The sequence below is a fragment of the Equus quagga genome, chromosome 21 (genome assembly GCF_021613505.1).
Source record: "Equus quagga isolate Etosha38 chromosome 21, UCLA_HA_Equagga_1.0, whole genome shotgun sequence".
NCBI lineage: Eukaryota > Metazoa > Chordata > Mammalia > Perissodactyla > Equidae > Equus > Equus quagga.
In genome coordinates, this window is record NC_060287.1 from 32108912 (window position 1) to 32130458 (window position 21547).

General features: G+C 38.7%; 1 protein-coding gene across 2 annotated transcripts in view; it reads left to right on the forward strand.

Moving 5' to 3' along the window:
- The first annotated feature begins 478 nt into the window (after positions 1–478).
- The window catches only part of LOC124231364 (MORC family CW-type zinc finger protein 3), a 36115-nt gene continuing 15046 nt past the window's right edge, over positions 479–21547 (forward strand). Inside the window, exons 1-9 of one of the 2 annotated variants that reach the window (XM_046648141.1) lie at positions 479–605; positions 9850–9922; positions 11696–11828; positions 12759–12973; positions 13547–13694; positions 15076–15223; positions 17102–17230; positions 17444–17563; positions 20195–20292. In XM_046648141.1, the coding sequence (XP_046504097.1) occupies positions 567–605; positions 9850–9922; positions 11696–11828; positions 12759–12973; positions 13547–13694; positions 15076–15223; positions 17102–17230; positions 17444–17563; positions 20195–20292 (1103 nt within the window). In that variant the 5' untranslated portion in view covers positions 479–566. Of the gene's footprint in view, positions 606–7898; positions 7944–9849; positions 9923–11695; positions 11829–12758; positions 12974–13546; positions 13695–15075; positions 15224–17101; positions 17231–17443; positions 17564–20194; positions 20293–21547 lie in introns of those variants that run through there. The other variant, XM_046648142.1, reaches the window with a different exon arrangement.

The window sequence follows — 21547 nt, forward strand, 5'->3', positions numbered from 1 at the left end:
AAGTGTGCACGAGCGAAAGCACTCAAGAAATGTGCACGCGAGAAACGACTCTCTTTATCAGGACGAAGGATGACAATTTTCAGGGTAAATCCAGAAAGTGCAAATTAGTGTCTGCATTTCCTTAACAAGGTTTCAAATCACGTTGACACTGGTGGGCATGGGGTGGCTTTTTTCAGCGCAATTCACCTCCAGCCAGGTCAAGCGCCTCGAGCGCACCCCTGCGGACCACCAGTGCCCATCGCGCCAGGCTTCAAACTCCGAACTCCCAAGCCGGGTAAGGCGGGCACCAGTACGCGCCCGCGGCGCCTCACGCAGGCGCCCTTCCCTCACAGGGCCCTGCGCTGCAAGCCCCGCTCTCCCGCTCTCCCCGCTTTCGCAAGCCCGGCAAATTCATCTTCCCTGGCCTTGCAATTCGACTGCGCCTGGAGGCGGAAGTGGGTGGGCGGGGCCAGCGCGCGCCACGCCCCGGAAGTGGGCGGACCCCCCCGCGCGGCCTCACAGTCTTCGCCTCCACCTCCCAGTCGGGTTGCGGCCGAGGCCGGTCCTGGCTTTGTAGCTCGCTCAAGATGGCGGCGCAACCACCCAGCGGGATCCGCCTCAGCGCGGTGAGCAGCCGCGAGGGGTGGAGCGGGCCGTGTCCCAGGAGGGCGGGCAGGCGGGCAAGCGAGGGGGGGCCGGCAGTGGGCGGTGGCGACTCGTTGGCCCGGCGCGGCGGCTGGGGCCGCGGCGGGGCTCGGGGAGGGGGCGGCCATCTCGCTGCGCGCGGCGGAGCGGCTCGGCGGCGGGCAGGGCAGGGCCGGGCCGGGCCGCGTTCCCTTCCCTCCGCGTTAGGTTTCTGTTTTGCCCCCGCGGCTTCGGGGCGGGCCGGGGCCGCGGCCCCTCCTCCTGGCTCGCTCCTGGCTGCCTCGCAGCTGTCGTCCGAGGGCGAGGCCTCGGCGGCCGGCCCGCGCGCGAGCCCCTCGGCCCGCGGGGCCCCTGACCCTTCCCGGCCTGCGGGCCCGCGGGGCGGCCCGGAGGGGGAGGGAGCAGCGTCTGCGGCCAGAAATACCGGGCGGCCTTGACCTCCTGGCAGCGGGCTGCGGGGAAGCGAGTCGGGACGAGTTTTCCTGACTCGTTTAAATTCCTGCCGCTTCCCTCCGGTGACGTCCTCGGGCCCAAATCACTAGGTCATCTCGCGCTCCTGTCTCCCTTCTGGCTCCTTCGTCACGTCTGTTTCGGGGCGTTTCGGGTTTTTGGAAATCCTTGGGCATTTGTGGTATCTGGGAGTCTCCACTGGCAGGGAGCGGTCACACAGTATGAATTAGAATTTCACTTCCTGCAATGTGGGCGTGCCCTCCCTACCTGATTATCCTCAAAAAGTTGGTGTTGTTATGCAAAAAAATACCTTCTCTCTTGAGCGTGTTGACTGTTGGCAAAGAATGGCTGCTCCAGTTTCGTTTAACATTAAAATGGTCGTGGTGCAACCGGTACTTAAAAAATGGTGCATTGCCCTGTGACTTCTTTCGTTCATTTAGCCAGATTGTTACCAACACCTGGTATTGTCGGACTTCCTGTCTGATGAGAGTGAAACGGTATCTGGGCTTACTTTGCATTTCCTTGACTGCGAAGTTGAAAGTTTTTCACATTTCACTTAAAAAAGCCTATTCATATCCTTTGCCCGTTCTTCTGTTTTCTTTTTCTTTTGGGGGGAATCGTTATTGATTTATAAGCGTTCTTCACATATTCTGAACATAGGTCCTTTGGTTACATAACTGGTCTATTGAATGAGATAGTGTTTAGTAGTTTGAATATAGAGAGCTGCTGGATTCTTTCTTACCGCTGGCTTTAAACGTTGTTTTCGCTAGTTGTTCTTGCCCACACCTGGGTGAATCTGGGCCGATTCTAACGCTTTCCAGTTGGCCTCGGGGGTTGTAAAGTCTGACCTCGTCTAGTTTTAAAATTTTTTGTTTCGTTTAATGCCCCGCCGCAGTCTTCCGCCCCCTAGATTGGGCCAAATTGAGGCCCAGAAACCTGTAGTGGGGAAAAGGAGTGAACTCTATTTCTTTCTGTTCCTGCGCTTGAATTCTCTTCTCCTTTCTGCGGCCCCTCCCATATTGCTGTCTCTGGCCCTTCAGTGTTGAGCTTAAAAAGGGAGGGAAGATAAGGGTCAAAACAGTCTTGAAGACGCTGGTATTGTTGTTTGCCGACTCCCTGGGTGAAGCAGCTGTCCATGTGTTAAATCTTTCTTTTGTGGGTAATATGGGCTGTTTGGAACCTCATTGACAAAAGTCTCCCCTCTGCAGCTTCTGGGCTCTCTCTCCACTGGTCTCTTTGCTCTGGGACAGGAATTGGCAGACTGCAGCTCATGGGCCAAATCCAGTTTGCCACCTGTTTTTGTATGGACCACGAGCTAAGAGTGATTCCTAAACGGTTGGAAAAAATCAAAGAATAATATTTCGTAATATGAAAATTATGTGAAATGGACTTTTCCGTTTCCATAAATGAACCATGCTCATTTGTTTATGTATAGCTCTCAAATGGTTGCATTAGGAGAGGGTCTAGGAATTAATGAGTTTATGCATTTGTCAAAGCCGTGGAACCTAATGCACAAAGAGTGAACTAGAATGTATGCAAATTTCAAAAAATCATTTAGGAGGTTCCGGAATGGAATGTAGAGTAACAAAAACTTATTTAAAATTTTGCTTTTTGCCTCCATATTTCTAAGTAAAATGCTGATACCATTTTGTCGTTGTTTTCCAGAAATCTTGCTGTGGGTTTAGCTGACACACACACACACACACACACACACTCTTTTCACCTCTTCCCATCCTTCCAGTTCTTTACATCACTTTGGTTGAATTACCGTATGATTTGTTATCATTCTTCAACTGTTCACAAGTGAGCCCATCAGCTATGACTGCCGTTTTCTTTGCGGTAGAGCATTTTGTTTGCCCTGAAGTTAATAATTGATTTCTATTTTGTTTACTTGCTTACTTAGTTTTTCTCCATACTGATTACTATTTCATCCAAACTTTCAGGGAACTGGGAAATTTTTTCCAGATGTTGTTCAAGCACACCCAATATTTTGTCAGTTTTGTTGGCTCAGTTGTGATTTGGGGACTTCCCTTTATTATTTTTCTGGAAATTTCCTTCCCTTTTTTGTTGTGTCTCCATCCCACATATTCCTCTTTTGGGGTTCACTCCCTTAGCAAGCACAGTAGCTTGTGACCGAGAGCATGGGCTCTGGAGCCTGCCTGCCGGTATTCAAATTGTGACAGACAACTTGACATGTGACCTTGGGCAAGTTACTTAACATGCTTGTGCCTGAGTTTCCAATCTGAAGGATGGGAATAATAATCTGACATTCCTCGAAGGGTTGTTATAAAAATTAAATAAGCAGATACATCTCATGGTCCTGTGCATGCCATAAGCACTCATTAAATATTTGCCAGTGTTGTTACTGGTAGTGGTGGAGCCCATCCATCCTTCCAAAAACGGGTGTAGCTTCCTAAGGACAGAGTGCATGGGAAGAAAAAACTTTTGGTCATTTCTTGGAACTGTTTATACTATCATTGCTTGCTTTTTACATATAATTTTGCCTGGTCACATTTTAGATATAATTTGGCTGGATTTGTAACTCTAGATTAGAGATAATGTCTCTCAGAATTTTAAAGGCATGCTTTATTCTTTAATAGAATCCTATGCATTGTATTGGGCAGTTAGGCTAGAAACTCAAGTCCTTAATGTCTGGAAGATTCTCTCATTTATTTGACAAATTTCTCCCCCTTTTTCTGTTCCCTTTGGCTCCTGTTTCCCATCTCATTGTTTTTTCTTTCAGGGAGATTTCCTCCACTTGATCTCCTACCTTTCTCTTACCATATATTACATTATTATAAATACTGTCTTATTCTCTGAATGTCTTTTTAAGGTCTTCCTGGACAAAATATTTGTTCTTATCACTGGGCATATTAATCATAGTATTTTTGAAGTTTTCTTTTACTCACTGCATTGCCTCTATGTTCTTTATGTTCCTTTTACTGTGTGTTTTAGATTTCTAATGTTACATATTCTCAAATGGCTGGAGCTAGCTAGCCTTCTGCTTACATTTCCAACTGAGACACTAAAAGTTGACCAGAAGGTGTTCATACATGAGTAGAGCTAATCCTTTGTTGGCCTTCAGTGTTGGGTGATCAGATCGGAAGGAGCCAGCTATTTTGTTGTGGGCACCCTTTGGCAGTATCTGTAGACCCTAAAGAATGGAAGTGTTAGACTATATAATAAGAATGTTTAAAATAACTTAAATTTTTTTTTTTCTGCTGAGGAATTCACCCTGAGCTAACATCTGTTGCCAATCTCCCTCTTTTTTTTGCTTGGTGAAGATTAGCCCTGAGCTAACGTCTGTGCCAGTCTTCTTCCACCTTTTACGTGGGTCGCCACCACAGCATGACTGACAACGGTGTAGGGTCTGCGCCTGGGGTCTGAACCTGCGACCTGGGTCACCAAAGCGGAACATGCTGAACTTGACCACTATGACATGGGGCCAACTTAAAAATTTTTTTAACGGTCATTTTTAAAAAGTGAAAGCTATGAAAATAAGATGCTGTCCAGAAAGATCTGGCACAGTTGTAAAAGAACTAAGTAGAACTTCTAGAAATCATTCCATTTTTCAGAGAGGAATTCTACATCTAGTCCCCTGCCATAGTATATATAATCCTGGCTGTTCTTCTGGAAGCCCAACAGGGGAAAGGAGATGGAAGTATCCCATTGTTCAGTTTGCTGAGTTTGTATTTGTTTATTGTGGTAAAATACATATAACGTATAATTTACCATCTTAACCACTTTTAAGGGTACAGTTCAGTAAATATATTCACTTTGTTGTGTAACCAATCTCCAGAACTCTTCATCTTGCAAAACTAAAACTGTATACCCATTAAAAAAAATAGCTCTTCATTCCCCTTTCTCCCAGCCCCTAGCAACCACCATTCTACTTCTGTGCATTTGACTACTTCAGGTAGCTCGTATAAATGGGCTCGTACACTATTTATCTTTTTGTGACTGGCTTATTTCACTTAGCATAATATCCTCAGGATATTATGTTGTAGCATGTGTCAGAATTTCCTTCCTTTTTTTTTTAAAGATTGGCACCTGAGCTAACATCTGTTGCCAGTCTTTTTTTTCTTCTTCCCCTCCCCAAAGCACCCCAGTACATAGTTGTATATTCTAGTTGTAGGTCCTTCTGGTGCTATGTGGGACGCCACCTTAGCATAGCTTGATGAGCGGTGCCATGTCCATGCCGAGGATCCAAACCGATGAAACCCCAGGCCGCCGAAGCAGAGCACATGAACTTAACCACTAGCCATGGGTCCAGCCCCTACCCTTCCTTTGTAAGGGTGAATAATAGTCCATTTATGAATATACCACATTTTATTTATCCATTCATTCATTAATGGACATTTGGGTTGCGTCCACCTTTTGGCTATTGTGAATAAAAATGCTGCTATGAACATGGATATACCAATATCTCTTTGGGACCCTGCTTTCAGTTTTTTTCAGTATATACCAAGAAGTGGAATTGCTGGATTATATGGTAATTGTATATTTAATTTTTTTTGAAGGAACTCTCATACTGTTTTCCATAGTGGCTGTACCATTTTAGGTTCCCTCAAAGAGTGCACAGGATTTCCAGTTTGTCGACATCCTCCCCAACACTTGTTATTTTCTGGTTTTGTTGTTGTAATGTACTTGTGGAATTTTTGTGTTTTTTGCTAGTAGCTGTCCTAATGAGTGTGAGGTGGTATCTCACTGTGGTTTTGATTAACATTTCCCTAATGATTAGTGCTTAATGGACACACATCTTTTCATGTGCTTCATGGACATTTGTATACCATCTTTGGAGAAATATCTGTTCAAGTCCTTTGCCCATTTTTAAATTGGATTTTTTTGTTGTTGTTATTGGGTTGTAGTTCTTTATATATTGTGGATATTAACCCCTTATCAGGTGCTTGATTTGCAGATGTTTTCTCCCGTATGTTGCCTTTTCACTTTGTTAATTGTGTCCTTTGATGTACACAAGTTTTAAATTTTGATAAGGTCCAATTTATTTATTTTTTCTTTTGTCTCCTGTGATTTTGACGTCATATCCAATAAATCATTGTCAAGTCCAATGTCATGAAACTCTTCCCCTACGTTTTCTTCTAAGAGTTTTATAGTTTCAGCCCTTATGTTTAGATCTTTGATCCATTTTTAAGATTTTATTTTTCCTTTTTCTCCCAAAACCCCGCTGTACATAGTTGTGTATTTTTAGTTGTGGGTCCTTCTAGTTGTGGCATGTGGGACACTGCCTCAGCATGGCTGATGAGCGGTGCCATGTCTGCGCCCAGGATTTGAACCGGCGAAACCCCGGGCCACTGCAGCAGAGCCTGCAAACTTAACCACTCGTCCAGGGGGCGGCCCCTTGAGTTAATTTTTGTATATGGTGTAAGGTAAGGGTACAACTTCGTGCTTTTGCATATGGATACCCACCTTTCCTAGCACTATTTGTTGAAAAGACTGTCTTTTCCCCGTTGAATGGTCATTACATCCTTGTGGGAAATCATTTCACTGTATATGAGAGGGTTTATTTCTGGGCTTTGTGCTGTTTTGCTTTTTAACCCACCTGTTTTCAGTTGTCCCTGAGCCTGACATCATCAGTTTCTCCAGTGAGTAGACCTCCAGTCTTACACAGGGTTGCCTAGGGTAGTTGCAGGGTTGCTCAGGGCTAAAGGAGGATCTGGAAGATCAACTGCTTCTTTTAAAGATTTTCAGCCTATCTTGTTTTCATACAATCCTTTGATTCCAAAGGCACGAAAGTAATTCCTGAGCCTTTCTGGGGTTCTGTCAAGGTTCCTGGCCTGCTTTTTGTTGGGTTCCCCATCTCCTGTAGGCTTCAGATTTAGCTCTTTCTAGGTGATTAAATCAGTTATCACTAGTCTGTACTTTCCACTTTCCAAACTACTGACTTGTGTCTCCTGTTATCCATCACTTCTCTGATTCTTTCTGTTCTCAGTTTATGCTTTTCCCCCCCCTTAATTGTAGAGCAGTTTCAGGAGGAAGCAGAGGCAAACACTCTCCATGTGCTCAGGCTTCCATGTTTAAAAAATTTTATATTTAAATGATTTTTAAATTGTGGCTATTTGTCAATTCTGAAAGTTCTGTTGATTCTTTAAAAAATCTGGTCTTCATAGCATCTCATTTTTGTATGTGTGTTTTTTTGGGAAATTACTTTTTAAATGTCTAGATATTTAAAGGGATTTACAGGGCAATACTTTTACTTAATGTCCTGGGGCGGGGCATCTAATACTGCTGTGTCTTGTCTGCTAACATTTTCTCCTGCTGGATTGTCTCCTTAAATATTATTTTAGATTGTGTACTCAAATAGTCCCTAAATAATGATGTAGGGGAATCCTATGCTGTCTGGTCGAGGCTCTGTCTCCATGTGGTTCTGCAGGTTGTGTAAACTGAAACGCTTAACCCAAGTGAAGGCATGCCTCTTTTTACAGAACTTCACTTTAGACGTTTTTTTTCCCCTGACCTAGAGTTCAAAAAACAGACAAACTTCCTCTTAGGCAGATTCCCTCCACTCCGTCTACTCTTTTTATTTGAGGGGTGGGGATGGGGGGCAGTTACTTCCAAGTTCATGCTTCTCTGTTGCCAAATGTGCTACCTGCAAGTCTCCATTAAAACCGAAACCTTCGTGTTCCAGTTTAGCACTCCACTCTAATCCGCACTGCATCCCTATTTTGAAATCTTATTTTTGTTTTTAATTCCTTTTTGAGGCCCTTGAGGATTTTCCTTATTTTTATGTGAATTCAGTTTGCCTTTAAAGGAATGCTTATTTTTTTTAACGCACTCTTACAATGCTTTTTATGTTCCAGGTGTTCTTCTAAGCATTTACAAATATTAAGTCATTTAATTCTCTTTACCTGGTAAGCTGATACTATCAACATCCTCATTTTTACAGATGACAAAACTCGAGGCACAGAGGTTGAGCTTCTTGCCCAGGATCACACAGCTAGTTAAATATACTCCATAGTTTTGTCTGTTTCTAGTGTGTGTGTATTACACTGCTTTGGCTGTTCAGGGATGTTTTTCTTTCCAGCTAATGGCATGTTCTAGAGATTAGTATTGAGAATAGCTGAAAATAATTGCTTATATTTAAATACCTGGAAAGCCACTGTGTAGCATTCATTATTTCTTGCTGATGCCTTCTTTGCTTTGTGCTCACGGGACTCATACTGAAGAAAGAACAACGCGTACCATGTCAATCTGTAGTCAGTGTATAGCATGAAGTCATGAAATGAAAATTGACATTTCCACTGTCACACTAGGCCATACAGCTAAAATCAAAAGTGTTGCAGTGTGGACCAAGATACCCCATTTTTAACTCTAGACTTCACGCCTGACAGAAATGCATAAAATAGAACAGAGACAGAAACGCTAAGGGTTTATGGTGGTTGCTTAATCATTTTCTCCATTGGTAGCCAGAAATTTTTCACCCCCAGGTCATGCCCCCATGGTAAGATTTAGAATGAATGAGGAGTACACCATTCTTTTTATAAATGGTAGAATGACTATTGTGCAAGAGGAGAGGCTGGGACAGGAAGATTTTCCCGATGGCTGACTGCTGGCACATTCTCAGATTAATTAGAGAAAAGGCTTCTCGTGCAAGATAAAGATGTGGAAATTCATTTTCACTAAAAACTCTTGTAGTGTATGCTTTAGAAAGTCTGAATTAATTTATACACCATATTACATGAATGTATGCCATGTTACATGGTGTATGCCACAGAACGTCTGAATTACATACACTCCAGTTGGAAGACCTTTCTACAGGATCCCATTTCTCAGATGTGTACTTCAGCCTAATGGTGAAGAAATGCTTGGGGATTGTCTAAAATCTAGTGTGAGCAGAGGAAAAGTAGACCTTTCTGGCACCTTGTGGCAGCAGCTTAGCACTACAAACATTTATAATTGAATCACATTTCTAGGGCTCTTAACATGAAACACTTAAAAGTGCTCCCTCTTTTTTTTCTTAAATATGAGAGAATCTGTTCAAAATGAATACAAAAAATCCTCATTACATGGAAATTCTCTGCATGTTGAAATTTTCAAGCCTTGGCCTTTTAAAACCATTTGTACATTTTTATACATTTGATATATACGTTACTCAGGAATTTAGAGAATTCCCTATACCATAAGGTTGATTGGCATATTCTTCCATACTATATTACTGTAGAATCAGACATAAAAATTCCCTAGAAATCAAGAAGATTCGTTGCATTTGAACTATTATTTGACATTATTTGAAGGATTTGTAGGTGTATACTACGCTACTGCCGGAAGTTCAACTATAATGAACTTGCAATAAATAATATAAAAAAGTGTCAAGTATTGAGAGACCACCAGAAAAGCCTGTTGATTAATAAGCGAAGCTAAGTTTATTAAACCTAATGCACTAAGGAGGAAGCACCATCTTGACAAAGTCTTAGGGTGTCTCACAGTAGGGATATTAGGAAATGATGTTTCTGGATTTTAGGGCCTTGCCTGGGTAATTTTGAGGTAGATCTTGCAAGGCTGGTAACTTTGTGATTGGGCAGTTTATGATATGGCTTTGGATTGGTGGACATAAGGAGGCAAGAGTTTTGAAGCAAGTCTTGAGTAAACTATTTAATTGATTCACAGCCTTATCTTCCGGGTGTATCCTGAAGCAAGCAGCTAAGTTATTTTTGCTTGGTTTCAGTGTTGTTTCACACAGGGATAGAAAATTATATTGGTTTCTGTTCTTAAAAGTAAAACCTGAATTAATTTACATGAATCATTGGTGTGTTGCAGCTGTGCCCCAAGTTTTTACATACAAATTCCACCAGTCACACTTGGCCATTCAGTGCAGTTGCTGAATTAATAGGTATGTAAAATTGACATTTCATATGTAATCTCTTGCTTGCAATTAAATTTGTAAAAAACTTTTCAGTGAAATATAGTATGTAAATATGCTTTTTAAAAAACATGTATCTTGAATGATAACGTTGGTAAAGGTTACCTAGCATAACAACTATTCAAATGGATGTCAAATTAATCACTGTTCAACCTTCCCTGTACTGCTATCAAAGTATTTTAATTTGCTAAGTTCATAAAGCATTTATGTTGAAAGTGTTTTTATTCTGATTATAAAAGAAATGTCTATTGCAAAAAATGAAAATTATGTTTTTTAATAGTTGGAAAGTATGTCTAACATAGAGTGGATTCATTTTTCTGGTCTTAGTAGAAAGATTAATGTTTTGTTAGTTTTGTGATTATATAAATTCTTGTTTCCTCCAATAGGCTGAATGATCAAGGTATAGGATTGTATTTTAATAATGTCTTAACGTGAGAAAAGAGGCGAAGTTGTGATCAGATTTACATTATGGGTCATTTTATTTTTCTGGGGAAAATTAATGCACATGAATTTTTTTGTATTTAAGCATATATTTTAGAAACATAATAAAGGAAAATTATATTCTTAGGAATTCTTAGATATACTTCAGATTCTTTATCAAAAAAGGGTTCTATCTTAGATGTTCAAGAAAAAGAAAAAAGGAATTTGTGAGCATCCTTCTTTTCTTTGGTATAGATTTTCCAAAGTCTCCCAGCTAACATGCTATTCAGGTAGGTTTTTTTAAACTCTGGAATGGATGTGCTATAGCATTGCAGCTATTCACGATTATTCTTTTTTTGTGGCAACCCAGGGGAGAGGTACCCAACCTGGGATTGTTCATTCACATGGAATGATTCTCTAGCTTTGGGTTAGAGCAACTGAAAGTCGTAGTGCTTGCTCGTTGTGGTATATCAGATTTTAAGTTTTTTATGAAACAGTCTTTCCTGAAGTGGTTGATTAAGAAAGGTTATTTGAGTTGAACTGTAGGCTGCCTTATGGAAAGATAGTTTGAGAACCATTTTTATAAAGACTTCAAATATATCTCAGGTATTTTCAGTCAGTTAAGGATATTCAGATGGATATTCACAAGTTGATTTTATTACTGCTACTGTTGAAAATCTTCATTTTTCTTTCATGTATTCCTTCATACTTACATATTTTGAGAGAAACAAGGATGCTAAACAAGGATGTTAAAACGGGGAGAGATCACAGAAGTATAAAAGTGTAAAAGTCACTGGAAACTTAGGTTAGATTGAAGGGGCCACAATTTGAAGAATATGTAGAAAGTAAACCTTCATCCTTGTGTGTAACTTAGCAGAAAATGATACTGCTTTCTCATTTAGTCAGTAACCACATTGTGTTCTTTCCATGCCGGCTCATAGTGCTAGTTGACACTCAGCTCTCAGTGATATTCTTTGATAGCCAGGCTAGTTCTTTGGGCAGAAGAAGACTTTCCTGTCTTGATCATCTCGGTAGTACAGTAATTCTTCTTGCTTTACACTTTTTCAGTGTAGTGGGTACCAGTCTTTGCTCTCTATGTAAAGAATGGAGAGCTTTGGAAAGAGTTAATTCTGTAATAGTCAATGAATGATATATAGCAGGACACAGTTTAGTTTCATGTTTTCAGATTCTAGGAGTTCTTAAACATTTCAACTTTTTAAATTTCCTTGAAATATGTTACTCTGTTGCTTGTTAAAGGATTGTTGTGAACTAATTGCTTTTCTTTAAAATGCAAATCAAAATTCTCAAAACTTTGTTTCTCAGATAATGCTTATGATCCTGATGTGAATGCTAAACAGATATGGATTGACAAAACAGTGATAAATGACCATATATGCTTGACGTTCACTGATAATGGGAATGGTATGAATTCAGATAAATTACATAAAATGCTAAGGTATGTAAAAGTGTCAAACTTGAAATCATTGCTTTCACCCAACTCAAGGGTTTCCTGCATCATACTTACTGCATGTAGCTTTTGTTTCTTAAACATGAAATGCTGTACCTACAGTGCTCTATTTCTAAGTCTTCCATCGTTTTCAACTACTATTTGATTCTTAGGCAATCCCTACCATTCTCATCACCCTCTCCCCATGTCTGACCTACCTAAAATGCCACCGTTCCTAAAGGAGTTGTAGCACATTGATAGCAGTTATTTATAATGTAGCGTAAATTAGTTTTAATCAGTATTTCCAGTAAAACTTACCACTTTGTGTGTCGGGGGTTAATTTGAAAGGGATTCAGAGGATGAGGAAACAGCATAAAATAGTCACAGGGTCTTGGGCTCTAGGATCGCAGAATAGGATGTTAGTATGAGGCCAAATGTGTTTGAAATGGAAACTAGGATACATAATACCAGATATGGGGTAGAGGGAGAATTTGCTAGCAGAGGGCTTTCTACTGTTCCTCAAATACTGCTTATACTGCCAGAAAGTCAGGTTGAACCCATCAGTAATCATACTACAGTAGGCTTGCTGAGAACAAGAGAATCATTCAGACTTAGAGGAAGAGATTCCATGGGGTAGAATCTCAAGGTTCCCGCAGCCCAAATTATAACTCACCTGTTTAGCCAGGATGTGCCAGGCAGTGAGCTCCTGTTTTAGTATGTGTAATCCTTAAACACTACTGTGATGTAGATTTGGTTTCCTTCATTTCAGAGATGGGGAAATGCATCGACATAGATTAAAAGTAATTTGCCCAAGATTATACAGCTAGGAAAGTGGAGGCCTGCATATAAACCCACGCTTTTTACTTGGTATGATAGTTTCTGAATTTAAAAAATGAATATTATATGTATTTATTTTTTAAATCTTTCTTTTCTTTTTAGCTTTGGCTTCAGTGATAAAGTCACCATGAATGGTCATGTCCCAGTTGGATTGTATGGGAATGGCTTCAAGTCAGGTTCTATGCGTTTGGGTAAAGATGCAATTGTTTTTACCAAAAATGGAGAAAGCATGAGCGTGGGCTTCTTGTCTCAGACCTACTTGGAAGTCATAAAAGCAGAACATGTTGTTGTCCCAATAGTGGCCTTCAACAAACACCATATCCTTTTGATTTTGAAATAGAAACTATGTAGAAACTCTAAAGAAATATTCTGAACCATTCTATCCTTTTGCCCTCCTCCAGATTCTTGTTTTTTAATCACACCTTCCATGCTAGCTCTTGTTCCAATCCATTGCCTCTACCCTACATCTGAGGCTGTGTGTTTGTCTTTTCTATTCTCTGTCAGAATTGTGCTATGGAAATCTTTAACATAAGGTGGTTGCATTTTATGTTAAGCTTTCCATAGCTCTCCTCTTTATTTCAGTTTTATTGTGATCTAATAAGACTTGTGGTCTGGTCTGAAAATTTCACTAATTACCATGAAAAGCAAGATATCTGTAGGAAAACACCTTCTGTATAAATACATTCAAATTTGGAAACCATTAAATTAGGAATAAAAATAAACTTGCTCACACTTTATTCTTCTTGGTGTTCATTTGAAATCAAACTGCCATTTTAAAACTGAGAAAATAGTTTAGGAAATAGTTTTCTGTTAATTTAAATTTGAGTTGGTTTCTATATTACAATTGTGAAAAATGTGTTGTTGGTTTAAGTCTTTAACTTGGGATATACGACAAATGATTAATTTAGCAGAATCAAAAGCAAGCCTTTCTGCAATTCTGGAACATTCTCTGTTTACTACGGAACAGAAATTACTGGCAGAACTTGATGCTATTATGGGTAAGAAGGGGACAAGGATCATCATTTGGAATCTTAGAAGGTAAGTGTAGACCTCAGCTAGTTGTTAACCATTTGAGAAGTAAAGTACACGTGCAGGAATGGTTTCATTACATTTATTCATTGTTACACAGAGTAGAAATACATTGGAAGGTACTCATTTTTTGGCATAGTTAATGATTTGTCTTTTCCAAGGGTATTTTATTGAGGCCCTTTTGGCTTCAATCTGAGATAATTTCGTATTACTCAAAATAAATTTCCTAACCCTGCCATTCAGTCTCCATAGTACTCTGTTGTACTGTTTGTGATTCCAGCCCTCTCCTCCAAAAATGAAAGAAGACGAAAGCTCAGCTTAGTCCTAGTCATATAAGTTAGAAAGAGAAATCTTTGTCCATTTGGTCCATTTCTTAAAGCTAAGCATGACTTAACATCCAATGAGAAAAGTAATATAGATGAGATTTCCATTTTACTAAAATTTGTAATCCTTTATCCTTATAAGGATAAAATCCTTCGCTAATAAAAGTTTTAAAATTTAGAGTGAATTTGTAATATTAAGAGATCCTAGAACATACTGAACCATAGAAATAAAGTACAAATAATGGTAAGCCTAAAATACTTTAAATTTTATGCTTTTCTGGCCTCTCTATGTTCCCTTTTTTTTCTGTTGACATTATCAAATTGTCATTGACATTGATACAATCTAGCTAGACATTACAGACATTGAAATCACCAGGATCCCTCCCGTTGCCTTTTATGCACGCACCCACTCCTCCCTCCTTAATCTGTGGCAACTTCTAGCATGTCCTCCATTTCTGTTACTTTGTCATTTCAGGAATGTTATATAAATGGAATCAATCACACAGTGTGAAACCTTTTGAGATTGACTTTTTTTCATTCAACGTAATTTTCTGGATATTCATCCAGGTTCTTGCATGTGTCAGTAGTTTGCTTCCTTTTTCTTGCTGAGTGGTATTGCATTGTATGGATGGAGCACAGTGTGTTTAACCATTCACTGGTTAAAGGACATCTGGGTTGTTTACAGTTTTTGGATTACAGGTCTATAAATATTTGTATACAGGTTTCTGTGGGAATATAGTCTTCATTTTTCTAGGATAAGTGCCCAGGAGTAGATTGCTGGATCATATGGTAGTTGCATGTTTAGTTTTTTAAGAAACTGCCAGAATGTTTTTCAGAGTGGCTCTACCATTTGATATTCCCACCAGCAAGATGTAAGCAAATACAATTTTTCTGCATTTTCCTGGATTCCTTTTCTTTCCTTTGTTTTCCTTGCTTTTGTTCTCCCCCCCACTACCGTGATGCCCACCATATGTAGGTGTTTTGTTCCATTTTGTTAGCTAATAGTATTTGCTTGCTTATCTTTCTGTAAAGTAAAATTTAGCTCCTTCAAAAAATTATTTTTACAGCTACAAAAGTACAACAGAGTTTGATTTTGATAAGGATAAATATGACATCAGAATTCCAGAAGATTTAGATGACACAACTGGGAAGAAAGGTTATAAGAAGCAAGAAAGGATGGACCAAATTGCCCCTGAGAGTGACTATTCCCTGAGGGTATGTACTCAGCTCTCTTCTTGGAAATGAGAAAATCATCAAATAATGGAGATTATGTTATCCACTTGTGTTATAAATGCTGCCAGCGATCTCTAGGTGACAGCATCTCAGACATGAACTTACTAAACTTGTGTAACCTTTCATGGGCACACTGGTTATTTTGTTTGCTTAGAAACAGGGGGAGGGTTTTGGGTGTTTTTTGGTGAGGAAGATTGTCCCTGAGCTAACGTGTGTCCATCTGCCTCTGTCTTATTTGTGGGACACCACTACAGCATGGCTTGATGAGTGGGATTGTAAGCCTGTGCCTGGGATCTGAACCCACGAACCCTGGGCTGCCGAAGCCAACCAAGCACGTGAACTTAACCACTACGCCACCAGGCTGGCCCCAGGAAGCAGTTTTTTTCATTGCAAAATCATCAGGTTTAACGGTGCTTGTAGTTCTTTCACTGTGTGATTAGATTATTTGAATTAGGAATACTAGAATCAGTGTATTCCGTGATGGCCCTATTGGTTAATTCTATCAGAAAATACCAAATTCAGTGTCTCTTTTTTTTTTATTTAAAATATTCGAGAATACACACACACACACACACCCTTTAAATGACATCCTAAAGCAAGAAATTATGTATAGACTACAGTTAATGTACATTAATATAATTTTGTGCTAAATATCTCTGAGATTTGACCTTAGACATGGGTATGTTTTTAGGATTGAAGAAATTAATATCTCAATATAACAATGTTGATATAATAATATTAAGTTTCTTAGTCACTATAATAGGACTTACAATACTAACTTTTCCCTTTATTTTTTGTGCTAAAGTTATTCCATAACCCCAAGCTGAGGACACATCTGACATTTACAGGTTTACTATGTAACTTTTTCTGAGATCCTAGCAATTACAATGGCAGATATTACTATTCCTTGATATACCCCAGTGTGTTGTTGAAGTAGGTCCTAGTTGTTAAGAAAGGCTTGCTCAAGTGTGAAACAGGTCGAAGCAGCCAGAGCAGATGGTGTGGTTTTAGTATACCATCAAGTAAAATGTTTTAAAATATCATTAATGAATTTTATAAACAACAGAACACCACTAATTTTGAAATCAAGAGTCAGAAAAAAAAGTAAGAGAAATGTTCAAATTTTAATTTTGTGTTGCACTTTTCATCTGTCTTCCTTGAGTTACTCAATTCATTTCCTTCAGAGTTTCTGATAGTTTGGAGGCAGGCACAGAAGAGCATATTTTAACATGTTTAGGATGTAAAATTTGGTCAAGATTCTAAACTCTCTAAACTTTCATGCGTTAAGAATTGAAAACACATTTAGATGACTGCTTATTGTTACAGGTCAGTTTTGAAAAAGTACTGTTTTTGTCTTCCCTGTTTGAGTGTTCGTATTTATAATTTTTTCCTTTTCAAACTGAATTCCCTTTGTTAAATTAGATTTTGCTTGTTATTTTTGGCTAAATAAAATTTCTTGGTGCTTTTTAAATTATAATAGTAATATATGTACTTGACAGAAGAATCAGGAAATATAGACCTTTTTGTACATACATACACTTTAAAAAGAAATTAAAATGAGATTATACCATATATGCTGTTTTGTAGCTTTTTTCACTTAACTTATTAACATCTATATAGATCAATAGATTGTTTTCTGCAAATCATTTTTACTGGCTACAGTATACTGAGTTTATTTTTAATGAAAATTAGTCACATTAACTAATACAGGATTGTAGTCTGTATTATTATTTTGAAGAGTTAGTGGGTCTTTTATCAAAGCAAGGTGGTGGCAGCTTTCTTTTTAAAGATGTGTAAGTGATGGTGAAGAAATCTAGGTAATTATTTGGAAAGGACAGATATTGTTGTGTGTCTTTGCAGGCTTACTGCAGTATATTATATCTGAAGCCAAGAATGCAGATCATCTTACGAGGACAGAAAGTGAAGACACAGCTAGTGTCGAAGAGTCTTGCCTATATCGAACGTGATGTTTACCGACCAAAATTTTTAGTATCCTTTATTTTCCTTCTTAGGATGCCATATAGAGCTATGTCAGTCAAGGGTATTTCCCTTCCCCCTTTCTCCTTTTATCCTGATACACATTCTAATCCTCTCCAACTTTGCCCTTTTTTATGCACTTTTGGACTCAAATAAATAATGAAATAGAAAGGATGATTTGAAGGGAGTGAGGTGGTATGTTCAGAATTTTCCTTAACACTTAAGACTAAAACGGTGAGAATTACTTTTGGATTCAACTGCAGAAATAAAGATCATTATGGGATAATGATGTATCACAGAAATAGGCTTATCAAAGCTTATGAAAAAGTTGGATGTCAGTTAAGGGTAAGCTTCATATCTGCAAATGTCTATATCTTTTATAAAAGTTAGAATAACTTGCTTTTGGGTCAGACATGAAATAATGTGCTTTTTGCCTAATGACTTTTAAATGTCGGTGGTATAGCACTTGAACTTAGAATACTTTTATATTAATTTCTCATTTGGTCCTAAATAATCTTATGAGGCAGGGATAGAATATTTTATCTCTGTTTTACAAATAAGGAAATTGGGGCTAATAATTAGTTAAGTAACTTGGCCTGGACCCAATAGTGAGTATGGATATCAGGTACAGATGGAAATCTTTTGACTGCATTTGGATATGGATCCCTGATTATTTTATGCTGGAGTGAAATTGGTTGTTTTTAATTAGTGCGGACTCAGTAGCCTGAAAAACAGTATCTCATAGGCCATTGACTTTTTTGGAGTTAGTTCCTTAAGTATATTGGAGCTTTCCTCCTGAACCACTTCCCTTGTTAGAGAATTCAGTTTAGGATGGTGAACATTGCCACTCTGTCAATCTGTTTATCCTTTACATGTTTTCACAGAAAGGTTATTTTGGGGTGTGTATGGTTAAGAATTCAGTGGTACAAATTCTGAAAATCACCTTTCTTAAAGGTTTTAAGTCTAGGCAGATTTTGGTTTTTAATTCTATGGTTTTAATTTTCTTTTCATCTTATTTCATTTTAAATTTTTTGTAGGATGATGTGAGCTCTATACAGTATAATAGTGTGGGTTTATCTTGAATATTATTCAACAGGTGTTGTAACTGTATTACATATTTTACATGGAATGAGCTCAGAATATAGCATTTTTGCAAAGGTAAATGAGCTTTGTTGAATTCTTCGTAACACTAAGTTTAGTCAAAAAATAAAAAGTCTGGCAACCATGATATGAGGTATCAGTAACTTTTATTTAAAATGCTAATTTTCATTTATAACTGGAATAGTAATTTTCACCAGAAATATTTTATAATTAAAGTTACTGAATTTCATTGGTAATTGGAAGTGCATTTTTGGTAATAAGCCTTGTTTCTCAAGTGCTTTGGGATTCAAAAGAAATAATGTATCTGCTACAGAATGTAAATTATTATTTTATTTTATTCCTTATTAATCTGACTTAGGTCAGATACATAGTCCATTTCTCAAACCTTGTTAAATTTGCATTGTGTATAATTTCTGGTTAAGGTTGACCTTTTGAAAAATAGGCTTTTACAACCAACTTTTAGTGTTTTCTTTAACCAGATGATGGACTGGGCCTAGTATTTGCATTCTGTGGATTCCAGAAATATTTATTAAATAGGTGTCAGATACCTGGTACGATTTGCCATGCTAGACACTCAACATAAAAAGATGATAAGAGAGAAAGCATACCCTCAGTGAGGGGGATGTGATACATCCTTGGAGCATCAGAAAATGCTTCTTGGAGAAAGTGGTGATTAAGATAAGTCTCAGTTTATTATAGTGTTCTCGAAAGTCTGGCAAGGATTTTCCAGGCAGAGAAAAGAATATCGGCAAAGGAAGAGAAAGACTTCCAAGAATATGACATCATTAAGGGAGTAATTTGCTATGCCTGGACCAGACGATAAGTGAGTAACAGAGTAATGAAAGAGAAACAGAAAGAGGAGGCTGCAAAGAAGGTGCACAAGAACTACAGATTGAAGGATACTGTGGTTTACAAATGGTGTGAGATGTGGAACCACTGACGGTTTTTAAAAGAGTAGGATTGTGATTAGATTTGCATGGTTTTATCTATAGCTGTATTTATGAAAATTTTCATTTAAAAGTTACATATTCACTTTTTGTATGTAGATTCAGAAATAAGCTGCAATTGTGAACAAAATACACTTGTTAATCACATGTAGATGATGAGAATGTGACTCAAACTTTGAGGTCAATATTTTAGCTAGCAGTGTTTAAAAATAACCTCAATTCAACTAACCTAGGTTTTTATTTCATCAGCATTAGCAACTGGCTGTGTAACTTTGGGTAAATGACTTGAATTTTTATCTAGCAAACTTATAGAGTATCACTTGCCAGAGCCGTTGCTAGGCACTGTGGAGACAGACATGAGTGAGTTGTAGTTTCTGCTATCTAAGAAGTTGCATCCCAGTAGCAGTGGTCCTTGCTCCGTTGTATAAAATTAGGGATGCTAATACTTGTCGAAATGAATTCGTTTTTTTCCCTAAAGATTTTATTTTTCCTTTTTCTCCCCAAAGCCCCCTGGCACATAGTTGTGTATTTTCAGTTGTGGGTGCTTCTAGTTGTGGCATGTGGGATGCCGCCTCAGCATGGCTTGATGAGTGGTACCCTGTCTGCGCCCAGGATTCGAACCAGTGAAACCCTGGGCCGCTGAAGCAGAGCGCTCGAACCTAACCACTTAGCCACGGGGCTGGCCCTGCTAAATGAATTCTTGACAACAGTGGAAGTGGTTTTGGAGGAATGCTTTAATATAGTTAACCATTAATTTCCAGAAAAGTAAATTACCTACTAGATACTTTTTCAATCTAAATTTTATGAGAATCATATGAGATAAAATATGGAAGATGATTCATATAAATTGTAAATCTTTGTGGAAGGGTAATTATTCTGAACATCATGTCTTATGCTTTTAAAATGCCAGTTTCATTTTATTTTCCAGGCAAACAACATGGGTGTTGGAGTAGTGGGAATTATAGAGTGTAATTTCCTAAAGCCAACTCATAATAAACAGGATTTTGACTATACTAATGAGTACAGGTATGTTATCTATTTAAATTATTGACTTCTTACAGTTTCTTTTGGAAATACTTCCATAACGTTTTCTAAGATGAATTTTTTTCTATCTTGTGGATGTTTTTACATTATAGAATTTTAAGGATGGGTAGGTGAGAGGCTTGCACAGAAAACAAGTTAACCGTCTTCTCCCATCCTGGGAATTGCATTCTTCTCCCTCATGAGTAGAAGTATAGTCTCCCCTGTCTTTACTGATGAAGTATTTCTGAGATTCAAAGAGAAGAGAGGAAGTTCCTACTTTGTCAGTATCAACATTTTTTGCATAATCATAAAATCCTGAAACTTTGTGCTTAGATGGGAACTTAATACTCATACCTTTTAAGAGTGGTTAGAAGTCATAGAATAAACATGACCATCAATTTTACTGTAAATTTAGGAAGCACAAACAGTTGTCCTGATGAGCGTATATTATGGAGTGGAATGCAAACGTCATATAAATATTTGTGATAAAGGCCATAGGCCCTCTCCTCAAGTAAACAACAAATAAAACAAAGTGGAAGGAAGGACATAATAAAGATAAGAGCAAAATCAGCAAATGAGGAAACACACAACAATAGAGAAAATAAATATATCTTTCAGAGTTCAGTCCTGAGACAGAAGATATCCCTGTTATTGGAACAGGGATAATTTAGCATGAGGAATTAACTAGAATAATAGCAGGTGATTACTAAAAGGGTACAAGAAGACAGTCGGTGTCCAGAACTAGCAGGTACAGAAGTACAGCTATTACCTCTGGGTTGAGAAAGAGTGGACAATAAAGGAACTAGGAGAAGGTCTCCCTACCTCCAAGTCAGAGATTCCCATCTCTTTGTAGAGGTCATGGCACAAACAGGAACAAGCTACCTGCCATAGCAAGAAACTTGCCAGAAGGCCTGGCCAGTGCTGGTGTGTAGACATGGCCTACTGTTGCTAGAGGGTATGACTGGGCTAGAACTGGTTTGTAGAGGAGGCCTGTCTTTGCCCAAGGATCTGGGCACTGGAACTGGTCTCTTGCTGGAGGGCAGAGCATGGCCTGAAGGCACAGCTGGAGCTCCACTTTGCTCCAAGCAAATAACAATGCAGTACCAAAACTTGAAGAATGAGTGTCTTGCTGCTATCACCTGGTAGGTTCATTGCCCTGTTAACCCAGTTTAACATTCCTGAGGCTAGCAAAGGATAAATGTTTACAGGATGAAGCTCCAGTATTATAAAACTGAGCAAAGACAACTGGATTTGGAGT